Genomic DNA, 13,955 nt, shown 5'->3' on the forward strand with positions numbered 1-13,955 from the left:
AAATTGATATAATTGTTTTATTTATTTCCATAGATATCTTAACTTAAATTAATTAGCATATAACGGATACTAAGAAAAAAAATTCCATATGATGGCGACTAAAAGTACGCAAAACAGGAGGCAACTAGCACTGCTGTCTGCCCCAGTAATTCTCTAGAAATCTCAGTTCTTTTTTTCCTTGTCTCTATCTCTTGGAAAGCACTTCCTTGTTTTACATGGAAATCTATTTTCAGCCATTAAAAACGTGAAGGCATCTTGATTGCCGGGCTAAAAGACAAATTGCGCCATTTGAACTTCCATTACAGGTTTCAACTTAACAAGCAATCAGAATAAAAGGAGAGAAAAATCAAATACAAACAAACCAACAAAAAAGAAACAAACACTCGCATCACCTTCAACAAAGTAGCAGACACATGCAAGCTTAATCACTCATCACTGCTCAGTACTAGCAACTAGAAGTAAAGCTCTTGAAACCTAATTGAACTAAGGTTTAGTTAATTGAGCTCACTTTCTCCACTGCAGAGTACTTGAGAAATTTAAACGCTCTCTGAGGTCGACGAAGGCAGGAGAGGCTGATTCAAAGTAGCGGCTTTATGAGAAGCAGACGCAGATGATCTTATGATATCATGTTCTTCTGCAGGTGAGAGCAGATGGTTTGGCTCCTTCGCAGCTATGGATTTCTCCTCACTTTTCCCCCAAAGAACAAGGTAGAGACCGATGATGATGAACACAGCACCAATAATACTGCACAAATATTAGTGAAAAACAGAAAAAGAAGATCGATAAATACTAATGTAAATTATGCTTAATCTGTTATATTAAATATTGAGCTATTTTTATTTTTTATTACCCTCCTAAATAGAACTCTTCTCCCAGAGCAATGGAAGCCATGATGGCTACGACAAAGGTCTGAACTGGTTGATAGACTGCAACAAAGACAGGGCCACCTCTGTCTATGCACCATATTTGAATTGCAAATGCTATTCCAGATGCAACACATCCCTGATAGGAGAAGAAAGATAAACTGTTTGATTAATAGTTTTCATTCAGAAGCTGGATGAATGAATATTAAATCGAATAAAAATATATATGAAAATGTATTTCCATCTACAGAAACTAGATTAATTGACTATATATACCTCAATAAGTTAAGTGTTGTCCATCTTGGAACTGTATATATGTTTTTACTGAGCAAATTTAATTACATTAAAGGCTTGTTGGAGTTGAGAGAGCGCCTCTCCAATCTCCATTAATGATGAGCCTGAAGATTCCTTTCCCAAAGTTTCGTGGATCTATCAAGCTATGAAATAAGTTCTCTAAAATAATATTTCAGAGTGAGTGGAAAGCATTCACACGCCATGATGTCGACCACTTTAGCAGTGATAAAATTCGGATCAATATTTTACAGCAGTTTAATATAGAAAAGCTACAAGCTAAGCTTTCTTTTTCAACTCACTGCAAAGCTTCTCAAAGAAGTGAAAGAGGGGATGAAGTACTTTCGGAAAGCTACAGCAACTTTATAAGAAGCATTTTCTTCTTCGAGCTCATAGTGTTAGAGCATAACTCAAGTATAATTTACTAATCCTACTCCAACTACATCAACTCAAATAAGTTCAGGGACGGATCCATCTTCTTTTTTCAGGGTGGGCAAAAAAAAAATAATTGGTGGGAGATGGGCAAAAATGCTTATGATTGATAAAATTAGGGTAAAAATTTTTTTTGAGAGGGGGGAAAATACCCAAAATAATAAAATATACCCTCTAAAATTAAAAAAAAAAATTTTGAGGGTGGGCATTTGGCCCCCCTCAATCCAATGGGGATCCGCCCATAAGTAAATCAGCACTACTCCCTTTTGTACGTACCGTCTGCTAATACTGGCCTGGCCGTTTTCTGCAGACGGTATGATAGGGAGTAGTGCAGTCTCACTTGAGCTGATGTAGTTGGAGTAGGATAAGTAAGTTATACTTGAGTTGCACGCTAACTCATAGTGCTATGCTTTGCGGGTCCATTAACCTGCTACTAGCTCAGCAATATCTCATATAGCTTAAAGTTTAGTTTGGGATGATTTTTTTATTGTTTCTTAAAATAAATTTTTAGCAAAAAAATTTAAAAAATTGTTGAATAATAATAATAATAAAGCCGTCCCAATTGAAACCTAACTTAAGAATAAAAATAACATTATTACCTTATCTATTGTACCAACTATTAAAAAAAAAAAAAGTGGGAAACCGACTAAGCCTTCAAAACTATAAACAATTTTAAAGTTGCCTCATTGAAGAATATATATCTAGATGTAGCTTAGCATGATTATTCTAACATAGCTATATAATTTAAGATAAGATCTGCACTTCAATCTAAACTTTAGGAGAACTTTCTTTGCAGTTCAAAGACTAAACACAGATTTGGGAAAGTGAACAAGAAACGTTTAGGACCTTCTCATCAAAATGTTTATCTTTGTTAGATGCTAAATAAGTTTTTACTAACTAAATTTTTTTATTATTCTAGTGCAATTTTAAGTATAAAACATATAATATTATATAAATTTTAGGATAATTTAATGAACGTTGTGGATAAAGGTCAGGAATTAGATATATTGGAGCAAAAAGTAGCAAGGAAGAATCCAATAATAAGACAATAGAAGTCATAGAAATGATGGACAAAGTTCAGATTTTACTTAATTGGGAACATCTAAGATCTGCATCATTAGGCTTGTGATAATTTAAAATCTGGCCACTAATTAATTATTGTACTGATCTCAATCTATTTATTTTGAATGGATGTTATTATATCCAATAAAAAAGAGTTATTTTAAACATTTTCTTTGCATTCAAGTCCAAGCAATTAAGATAATCAATTTAGACGGGTGAAATTTAATAACTGCTCATAAATAATTAACAGATGTAACTGTTAAGGATCCTGCCTCTTGTTTTCAAAACGCAAGAAAGACACTGAAAATGAAATATTGTCTATCAAAATCCTTTTTGAGAGAGATTATTCTGTGCGGTGTTCGAATGTATCCGGAGGTTATTTCGAACGTGCCATGTCATCCAATGCATTGTGCATTGGGTGAAATGGCATGCTCGAATTAGTCTCCGGATGTGCTCGGACAAAACACAAGATATATTTTTTTTCTTTTGTGAAAGAACCTTTGGCTCTTTGCTAATGGAGATAATTGTGCCGTTGGGTCATGGATTCAAATCACACATCTGGGGATTTATGACTTTTCATTATTTAAAAAAAAAACTACGGCTCTTTTTGGTCTGTTAATTGAAAGTTTTGGTTATTAATTAAAAGATTTTGAATTCATATTTTTAATGTGATGTATGTAAGTATGACTTTGTTTTAATTAACATGAGAAGTGCTAATCAAATCTTGGCTATCCAGCGGCTGCATTGTACTTAGTTGACAGAAGCGACAATATTTAACTATTATTAGCATATTTAGTATCATAACATGAACAAAGTTAGTAATACATCCAACGCAACCTCCTGGATCAAATAAAAATAAAAAACTATGGAGAGAGGGCGAGAGGATAAGAGTAACTTACAGCGTAAAGAATGGTAAAAACCTCAGTCCCGGAGTGAAAAGCCCAAGCCTGAGCTTTGCGCTCGACGAAGGCGGCTATGATCAGAAACTGGATGACGCCGAAAAAACAAGTGTAGGAAGTGACGGAAAGCCTCGCCGGATATTTCTTAAGAACCGGCGCCTGAAGCACAAGCCACCCGGACCACGAAAGGCAGTGACCCATCAGATAGAGGCACCCAAGTGTCCAGCTTTTGCCAGCCTTCGCATCTCCTAACCAAGTTGCAGCCGCCGCCGCCGACGACGAGACAGCCGAAGCTGCAACCGCCGACAGTCCCGGCGGCGGCCGTGACGACGGTGAGAAGATGGTCGGGCCTTTATATAACGTAATCACTGTCGCGCCGGCGACGCAGGCTAGTGTGCCGATCACCTTCGCGATGCCGTCGCGCCGGTCCAACCTCACTTTCTCTATTCTGATATGTTTCACAAATAGGAACACCGTTAATTTAGCAGTGTAATTCAACAAGATCATTCGAGTATGGTCAATATAAGATGGTTGATTGAAATAATATTTATCAGACTTTTAAAAATATCCTTGCGGCGCTATAACCTAGTTTACTTAGGTTACGCTTTATGATTATTTTTCGAATAGAAAAAAGAATAATAATATATATTTTTGGATTATAGGCTTTTCAAAATAGTTTTAGAATTTTTTTTATAAAGAACATTTATAATTATGATTAAAATTTTTTAAAAAAATAAAAAAAGAAAGGATAGATCTACTTGAAAAAGATAGATCTTCTTTAAAAAGTTTAGAACTGTTTGTATTTTTTTTTTTTTTTTGGGACATTTAGGCCATTTAAGGCAAACTCACACACACAACACATACACATAGACTCGAATCCTGAACCTCTTAGTTGGAAGCCTAAGCTCTCAACCAATAGGCCAAGGAGAGTTGTGTACTGTTTGTATTTTAACTCGATCGATCCCTGGTTAGTAAAGTGATCATCTGGCCTACCTAATCCGGAAAAAGGAAATGAGCATTTGATTCAATATTTCAATGTAATCAATTTTAAAAAATGATTTTTTTCTTTTCCTAATAATAAGGTCGTCAGGCAGAATATTATTATCCTTCTAAATTATATAATAAAAAATAAAAATATAATATTGGCTCCATAAATTCTCAAAAAACATCTATTTATAATGAAGTTTCTTCTAAAACTACATTTAAAATATTTATTTCCTATAAAAAAAACATAAATCTTTCCCTTTATTTTTGAATTTTTAGTGTGCTATTTATTGAATATACCAATAGATCGACGCACAAAAATAATAAACAAGAACAGACCTAAGGGCGACGGCCATGAGAAACGTGATGGCCGGAACGGAGTTCTGGATAGCGGAGGCAAACGTCGGCGAGGTGTTGTCCAGTCCCAAGAGATAAAATCCCTGGTTTGCGGTAATCCTTTTTTTTTTGGCAAAAAATTTAAACAATATTACTAACCAATATATTTATTGTGTATTTAACCAGTCCCAAAGCTACTCCGCTTTTTGACTTACCCGCAGAGCGCAAGGAAGAAGAACTGAACGAGAAAGGAGAGACTGAAAGGCGGCCTATCCTTTCTGCAGACGATATCAACAATTAGGTTCATTAATATGGATTTTATTAAAAAAAAATAATTATCAGACTGTGCGTGATGATCTCGTATATAAATTACTTCTCGAAGAAGTAGGCGAAGGGCACGAGTAGTAGGAGAGCGATGATGTTGCGGTAGACGGCGAAGACCAACTTGCTGATGCCCATATTGAGCGCCGCACGTGACACGACATGGAAGCCGGCGTAGCCGAACTGCAGGGCAAGCATAGCCACGTGCAGCTGCGCCTTCTCCGACACGCCGCATATCCTCCTTGCCGAGGCCGCCGCCTCCGCCATTTTAGGGTTTAGGGAGGTGGAGGAGATGGGAAGATGGAGCGAATTGGAAGGGGATTGGGGGGCTCTAAATATGGTTGGGCTGGGCTGGAATGAGCTGAGTGGGAGGAAGAGGTAGTGAGAGTGACAGTGGTGGTGAGTGTAGAGTAGCCCCCACGAGCGTTCTGGCTGCGCTCTTATTTCTTTAAATGATGTTATATCACACTACTACTTTGTTTCTGGTTGTCCCCCGCATTCTTGCTTTTGTTATCTCTTTCTTGCATTATGGTAAGAACTGGGGTTGTAAAGGACTCATTCAAGCTGTCCTTGATTTGAGTTTAAATATAATTAATCAAATTAATTCTGGTTTGAGTTTTTTTTTTAAATTTAATTTTATGTATTCAAATTTTGAGTTTTAATTTGTTATAAAAGATAGAAGATGATATGATTGAAGGAATTGAAGAGACGAAATCATTAAAAAAAATTGTAATTTGAAATATAAATGATGATAGAGAAAGTAAGACATGGATGAAGATTGAGTTTTTTTTTAGCTTAAAATTTTATTAATTTATTATTTTTTAAATATATTTTATATTAGCGTTTTTTTTTACTTTTTCTTAAGAGCCAATTTACGAGTTGATGAGTTGGGAAGGGCTATATCAAATTTGATTTATTGGCTCAATGAGTTATTTATGGACTTCAATGGTGAGTCAACTTAATTTCATTACACCCCTCATAAAGTAACATTACGATCAGAGTAAAGTTAATTCTCAGGTGACTAGCAGGTTCTAACAGCTTAAAAGTTTAGCGGATAGGCCGTTCAAATCTGTTCATATATGATCGCTAACTTTTAAATTTGAATTTTACGAAAAACAGTTACCATATGTAATATGGTAAGCACATTAGAAAATTGTAGCTCATAATGATTTTTTGGGTTAATGGATATCGTTTTTTTTTTGTTTCTAAAATTATACTAATCAAACTTTTTTTTTAATTTGTAAATCAAATTTCTATCAATTCAATAAAATAATATTTATTTTTGTCGTTATTACGGGTTAGAATATACGCGGCGATAGAGTTATAATATTACGTCTTAATGTTGTACGGATATCCAGCTCACATACAGAGAACACATGATTCTTTACATGGAAAACCCTAGAAAAATGAAAAACCATGGGTCTGGCACAGTCTGAAATGATTTTACTTGTGTTTGGGTAGATTACAGTGGGCTGACTCATCCTTAAGGGTGATCAGAGTACAAATGTCAACCGTATAGTTGAAATCTAATGACAAACGGGGATGAAAGTTCGACGTCACTTGGTGAACTGACATAAGTTAAGTGCTACTTGAAAATTCGGGCGTCAGTTGGTAGCCTAGCAGTGGTTTGATTGAACTTCGGCATCAGGCGGTGGTCCGACAGAACTCTAGGCATCAGGTGGTGGTCCGACGGAACTCCAGGCGTCATGTGGTGGTCTAGCAAAACTCTGGGCGTTAGGTGATGGTCCGACAGAACTCCGAGCGTCAGGTGGTCGTGCAGTGGAACTCCGGGCATCAGATGGTGGTCTAGTCGAAGTTCAGCCCTCAGGTGGTGGTATGGTAGAAGTACAGGCCTCATGTGGTGGTCCGGTAGAAGTCCGGGCTCATGTAGTGGTCTGACAGAAGTCCTGGCGGTGGTCGATGAGGCAAGGAGGTAAGAGCGATCTTCAATCTCTCTCTCTTGTTTCCTTTAGGCTTAGGGGCCTCTTTTCAAGATAAAGTTGGTGTAGCCCAATAACCTCCGATCTCGCGCGAATCGATCTTCCGTTCCTTCAATGCAAGAGATACCTGCAATCAAGGGTAAATGGAGAGTGGTTTGGATGGACGGCTGATGTTGAATCCCTTGATCGTGGGCCGTTCGCTTGACATTTAAAGGTCTTACTGATGTCGGAATTCTGTGATCTTGGACTGGTTGGTTTCGTCTCATTGAGCCACTCGATTCGATTATAAGCATGTCACGTTTGGAAACCGTTTGGTAATCCAAATTGTGGTTCGAACCTTCCAACAGTTCTTCGGACGCTTGACTTGGACCCATTTGGGCTCAGATTGAGTCGAATTTGGTGTCATTGGGTTCGTATTCTTGAGACGTTCAGTTCAACTTCAAGTTCGCTGAAATCAGAGTTTGGATGATCCCAAATATAATTTTGGAAGTTTCCAACTTGATTTTTTCTTGAGATCCGTTTCCGATCAGGATAATTTTTTGATGATGTATAACATAATATTTTGCAACATTTTTTTTTTCTATTTATATAGAATAGCTCAGGTCTCTCGTCGCTCTCCAAAGTTGTGAATGGACGTCCCGAGCATAAAACATGCGTTTTTGGTGCTGCTGGTTGATCAGTTCCATCGGATCGATACATTTGTGGAGTTATCTCGCACTTATAAAGATGATAACGACAGGGAGTGAGTGAATTTAGAATTAAATTGGCTTAGAATTAAAAATAAAAATTAAATAAAGAAAGATTGGAAGGAAAAGAGATTTCAACCTTAGCAGAACAACTCATGGGTTAGCAGAAATACGTCAATGTGTAAGCGCAGAGGGATATAATAGTCTGGTGAAGGTGTCATCTAATATAGACTGTAATATATTTGTTGTCGAAAGTTGAAAATTAGCTTTATTTGTCGGAAATCTATGCTACAGCACCCAATAAAAAAAAAAAAAAAGAAAGAAAAGCAATTCTGAGAAGTCGATCTGTTCATCCGAGTTAAAATGTGAATATTTTTCTCTACTTTAATTAAGACAGTATTTCATGGTTACTATTCTCGTAAATTTGCTGTTAATTCTATGTAGAATCTGATTGTGTTTCAATTGGATTATACGGCTGACTAAGACACCAATTCCATTGTTCGAGCTCATTGGGGGATTGCAGGAGGGACTCCCGCTTTAGGTTTAGGTGTTTTGCCCCCGTTTTTTTTATGTATAATTTTATAGCATTGTGGCGCTGTATATTTTAGCGTTGCAATGCTGTACACTCGTGCTTGTTAGAAATAGATACAGCTCCCACTGTTTTAATGAGCGGATGACGGCATAGAGCTCCTGCTCATAAGCTGACCACTTTTGTCTAGCTTCACTCAATTTCTCACTGAAAAATGCTACAGGTTTACCTTCCTGTGAGAGAACTGCTCCGATTCCCACTGACGATGCATCAGTTTCGACCATAAAGACCTTGTCGAAATTCGGTAACACTAATACTGGAGCGGATGTCAGAGCCCGTTTAATTGCATCAAAACTTTGCTGTTGAGCCGAATTCCACTGGAATATCTTTTCTTTCAAGCAGTCGGTCACTGGTGCCATCAACATGCTGAAGTTCCTGATGAATTTGCGGTAAAAATTCGCCAAGCCGTGGAAACTCCTTACCTCATAGAAGGAAGTTGGTGGTGGCCAGTCACGGACGGTGCTAATTTTCTGCGGATCCATGTGCACACCGGTAGCATCTATGACAAAACCAAGGAAATGAACCTTCTGAACTGCCAATTCACACTTTGGAAGATTAAGGATTAGCCTATGTTCTTTGAGAACTTCAAATAGTGCCCGTAAGTGTATTACATGGTCTGCAAAGCTGCTGCTGTAAACCAGTATATCGTCAAAATAAACGATGCAGAATTTTCCCAGATAAGGCTTTAAGACCTCGTTCATCATTCTCATGAAAGTGGATGGTGCGTTGCACAGTCCGAAGGGCATCACCTTCCACTCGTACAGTCCTTGGGGCGTCTTAAAGGTTGTTTTCCATTCATCTCCGGGGCGGATTCGAATCTGGTGATAGCCACTGCGCAAATCAAGTTTAGAAAAAATTGAAGATCCCGTGAGCCTGACTAACAATTCGTCAATACAAGGAACTGGAAATCGGTATTTGACTGTGATTTTGTTTATGGAGCGGCTGTCGACACACATCCGCCAACTTCCATCTTTCTTGGGCACTAGTAGAGTTGGAACAGCACACGGACTCAAGCTGGTCTGTATGAATTGACGTTTCAGTAAATCGTCAATTAATTCCTGAAAGATACCCTGTTCTTTCGGATTTAACCGATAGTGTGGTAAATTGGGTAGAACGGCACCGGGAATCAAGTCTATTTGGTGTTGTATACTCCTCATTGGCGGTAATTCTTCGGGTAGTTGTTCGGGAAGGATCTCCTGGAATTGTTGTAGCAGATCTTGAATCTCTTGGTGATACTTAACTGGAGATTGTTCTGGGCTCTGTTCGGCTATCAATAGCTCGTACAATGGGGCTGGCTCCTTCCAACAATGTAACAAACTAGCACCTGTAACTATCTGGACTGCAACCTGCCGGGGTTGGTGAGGGATTTGTGATTTCGTTTCTATGGCTGTAGGTAATAATCTAAGGCGACGGCCCTTCCAGTCAAATGAATAAACATTAGCCCGGCAATCATATATCGCTGCGACGTCGAATTGCCACGGCCTTCCCAAAATCAAATGACACACATCCATGTCGAGGACATCACACAGGACTTCACAGGCATAATGCTTTCCAATTGAAAACGATACCCGGCATGATTCCGAAACTAAAATTTCCATTCCTCGCTTGACCCAACTTATTTTGTACGGGTGATCATTTTTAACGGTTTTTAACTGCAAACTGCGAACCACTGCTCTAGAAATTACATTCTCAGTACAGCCATTGTCGATCAGGAGATCACATATTTTACCGCCTATAGTGCAGCGGGTCTTAAAAATGGAATGACGCTGAGAGCTCAAAGCTTGTCGCGGCGCCAGCAACAATTTCTCCAGCACGCAGACTACCGCCTCACCTTCATCTGCAGGAACATCTTCTGAGTCACCGTCTTGAGCCTCATCTTCCGCATCTTGTTCTACTCCCTCGCCACCTTCGACCACATGAATTTGTTGTCGTTGGGGACACTCATTCGATTTGTGCCCTGGTTGAAAACAACGAAAGCATTTGAGTGTCGATGGTTTGGCATATGGGTTCTCGTTGGTTACAAATTTGGGCTTCGGTTGCACCCGAGGATCAATGGGTGCTTGATTAGGAGATTGGGTCTGAACATATGACCCTGCTGGAGTTACTGACTTAACACCGGAATTACTGCCCTTCCCCGAGGTAGCATTCTCCTGCCAATGCCGCCGAATATGAGATGTTTTGGACTGTCTAGTTTGCTGCATTTCCACCTTCATTGCAAGATTAACCGCTTGAGCCATCGACCATACAGAATTCAATTCTAAACGGTCTTGGATGCTATCTTTTAATCCTCCAATATATCGGGCTACTAAATGAGTAGCAGATTCGTTGAGATTGTTTCTTGCGGATAACCTCTGAAATTCTTCCGTGTAGTCACTCACGGATCGGCTACCTTGAGAACAATGTTGATACCTCATGTATAAGATCTGTTCATAGTCTGTGGGCAAGAATTGAGCTCTCAAGAGTTGTCTCATGCGGCTCCAGCCTCGCACGCTTCCTTTTCCTTCCCGTTGCCTCATTTGTAACAGTTGCGCCCACCAAGCACTAGCACCGCCCTTCAAACGACAGGCGACATACCGTACTTGCTTGTCCGGTGGAACCTCCATGTATTCAAAGAAATTTTCCACTGCTTTTTCCCAATCTAAATAGTCTTCGATATGCATTCGTCCGTCGAAATAAGGGATATCTAGCTTAGCCTTGAATTCGTTGTGCGGTAAACGATGATGAAAGGCTCTACGATATCTAGGACATTCGCCCCTATACGGAATTTCATCCTCAGCATCTTCAGATTCCATGAAGTCCGCTTCACGCTGGAATGGCAACTCTTCCTCCGAGTCTGAGAAATCTTGCATAGCAGCCGGAACATTTCGGAATTGTTTGGCTGCAGTCACGCCTCTACGCCTTAACGGCCGGACACCCTGCGGCTCAGCTACTGGTGGATGAAACGGCGGTGGTCTCGCCCGAATGAGATTGAACTCATGGCGTATGTCCACAGCGAGCTTCTGTAAATCTGCCGACAGATCATCAAGCCGGCGATCCAAGTTTTTCTGGTTTGCCCAAAGTGCGTCAAGACTTCGCACTTCTTCGGTGATAGGTTCTTTGCCACGATCTGCCATTCTTCCTCAACAAGCAAGGCTCTGATACCAACCTGGTGTAGCCCAATAACCTCCGATCTCGCGCGAATCGATCTTCCGTTCCTTCAATGCAAGAGATACCTGCAAGGAAGAAATAAAAAGAGGGTATGCAAAGAACACAGTACCGGATTGAAGGACCCTGTATATTCAGGGGGATATCTCTGTTGCTATAGTAAAATGAGGAGTATCAAAATGATTGGCCGTCTTCTTCCTCAGCCAATCTCCCTATAAAGGCCGCTTCTAGAAAGCTCAAAAGGTCATCATTAACAGATCAGAAAAATACTAGGAAAAATAAAAACTAAGGCACGTGTAAGAAAAAGTAGATAGTAAGTGGTTGTCAGAAAACCATTGAGGATGCATTAGATGTCCCGCTCCTCAAGATAACTAACGTGCACTACATCAGTCTTCCCCCGCTTCAGAAGAGCTCGACTCCGACGAGCTAATGTGAATAGTGCCATCATCAGGAGGTGAATATGCAGAAATATCTGCCACATTAAAAGTAGTGGACATATTTAAGTCAGCTGGCAAGGCAACGGTGTATGCATTATCGTTGATTTTAGCAGTTATAGGAACTGGCCCAAATTTCCTGCGCATAAGCTTGGAATGAGTCCCTGGCGGTAGCCTTTCCTTACGAATGCGAACCATAACCAACTCCCCAATGTTGAAAAGTCGTTGCCGACGGCGACGATCAACAATCTCTTTATACTTCAAGTTGGATTTCACAATTCGTTGACGAACTTCTTCCAACATGTCAGATGTTCTTCAGTGAAGGTAGCAGCAGCGGGGGCCTTGCATTTGGGCAAAACAGCGACGTCGAGAGCTGTACTCGGTGCCTTAGTATACACGATACTAAAGGGGGATTTACCAGTTGAACGGTTAATCATCGAATTGAAAGCAAACTCGGCTCTAGCCAAGACATCTTCCCATTGTTTTGGGTGATCCTGCACAAGACACCTCAACATGTTGCCTAAGGTGCGGTTAACCACCTCCGTCTGCCTATCCGTTTGTGGGTGATATGCGGAGCTGAGGCGAATGTCAGTACCCAGCTGTTTCCAAAGATCGCGCCAAAAATGACTTATAAACTTCACGTCGCGATCGGAAGTGAGAGTTCTTGGAATACCATGTAATCGAATAATTTCTCTAAAAAAAATATGAGCAACAGTCATGGCGTTTGAAGTTTTCTTACATGGAAGGAAATGCGCCATCTTGGAGAACCTGTCGACGACGACCATGATGGAGTCGTTACCTCGCCGTGATCTAGGAAGTCCCAAGACAAAGTCTAAACTGAGGTCTTCCCAAATGGAATCGGGAACAGGCAGCGGTAGGTATAGACCGGTATTCTGAGCTCCTCCTTTGTACATTTGGCAAACTGGACAGCTATCCACTAATCGAATAACATCGCGTCGTAATCGGGGCCAAAAAAATCGTGACTGGACAAGGTTCAATGTCTTGTCACGCCCCATGTGGGCGGCGAGCCCTCCGCTATGAGCTTCTCTGATAAAAAATTGTCGCCAAGACGAAACAGGCACACATAGTAAGTTTTGTTTAAACAGAAAACCATGCCTTACCGAATAACCTGCAGCTGGTTCCGGTCCCTGGCAAGAATTCCAAGCGTCTTTGAAGTCAGGGTCTGTTTCGTATAACTCCTTAAGGCTGTCGAGTCCAATTGTATTTGTTTGTACTCGTGTGACCATAAGGCTCTTTCTGCTAAGAGCATCCGCCACACGGTTATTGGCTCCCGGTTTATGCTGGAATGTGAAGGAGAATCTCTGAAGAAACGTCAGCCACCGAGCATGCATACGATTTATGGATTTCTGGCTATTGAGATACTGGAGCGCTTTGTTATCACTGCAAAGCACAAAATCCTGATGTAATAGATACAGCTCCCACTGTTTTAATGAGCGGATGACGGCATAGAGCTCCTGCTCATAAGCTGACCACTTTTGTCTAGCTTCACTCAATTTCTCACTGAAAAATGCTACAGGTTTACCTTCCTGTGAGAGAACTGCTCCGATTCCCACTGACGATGCATCAGTTTCGACCATAAAGACCTTGTCGAAATTCGGTAACACTAATACTGGAGCGGATGTCAGAGCCCGTTTAATTGCATCAAAGCTTTGCTGTTGAGCCGAATTCCACTGGAATATCTTTTCTTTCAAACAGTCGGTCACTCGTGCCATCAACATGCTGAAGTTCCTGATGAATTTGCGGTAAAAATTCGCCAAGCCGTGGAAACTCCTTACCTCATAGAAGGAAGTTGGTGGTGGCCAGTCACAGACGGCGCTAATTTTCTGCGGATCCATGTGCACACTGGTAGCATCTATGACAAAACCAAGGAAATGAACCTTATGAACTGCCAATTCACACTTTGGAAGATTAAGGAATAGCCTATGTTCTTTGAGAACTTCAAATAGTGCCCGT

The 13,955-nt window shown here is 40.2% G+C and overlaps 2 protein-coding genes across 2 annotated transcripts; both read right to left on the reverse strand.

The window, feature by feature from the left end:
- Positions 1-259: 259 nt before the first annotated feature.
- LOC110099959 (protein WALLS ARE THIN 1) lies at positions 260-5,503 on the reverse strand. Its single transcript, XM_020827301.2, has 6 exons — positions 5,241-5,503; positions 5,083-5,145; positions 4,871-4,987; positions 3,548-3,995; positions 851-1,002; positions 260-744 (listed from the first exon to the last, which is right to left on the reverse strand). Exons 1-6 carry the CDS (start codon positions 5,453-5,455, stop codon positions 537-539), a joined length of 1,203 nt encoding a protein of 400 aa, XP_020682960.1. The 5' UTR covers positions 5,456-5,503; the 3' UTR covers positions 260-536.
- Positions 5,504-8,393: 2,890 nt separating this feature from the next.
- Positions 8,394-11,516, reverse strand: LOC114579365. The gene has a single exon (XM_028693698.1). It carries the CDS (start codon positions 11,514-11,516, stop codon positions 8,394-8,396), a length of 3,123 nt encoding a protein of 1,040 aa, XP_028549531.1.
- Between the last annotated feature and the right edge of the window lie 2,439 nt (positions 11,517-13,955).

The sequence above is a fragment of the Dendrobium catenatum genome, unplaced genomic scaffold, assembly GCF_001605985.2.
Source record: "Dendrobium catenatum unplaced genomic scaffold, ASM160598v2 fragScaff_scaffold_334, whole genome shotgun sequence".
Classification (NCBI taxonomy): domain Eukaryota; kingdom Viridiplantae; phylum Streptophyta; class Magnoliopsida; order Asparagales; family Orchidaceae; genus Dendrobium; species Dendrobium catenatum.

What these genes read in the sequence shown, in the direction of transcription:
- LOC110099959 (XM_020827301.2), bottom strand. Translation starts at nt 5,455, where the DNA reads ATGGCGGAGGCGGCGGCCTCGGCAAGGAGGATATGCGGCGTGTCGGAG. An exon ending in TTCGCCTACTTCTTCGAGAA is followed by an intron (nt 5,146 to 5,240) that starts GTAATTTATATA and finishes TATCGTCTGCAG; the next exon opens with AAAGGATAGGCCGCCTTTCA. An exon ending in CTCATGGCCGTCGCCCTTAG is followed by an intron (nt 3,996 to 4,870) that starts GTCTGTTCTTGT and finishes GAAACATATCAG; the next exon opens with AATAGAGAAAGTGAGGTTGG.
- LOC114579365 (XM_028693698.1), bottom strand. Translation starts at nt 11,516, where the DNA reads ATGGCAGATCGTGGCAAAGAACCTATCACCGAAGAAGTGCGAAGTCTT.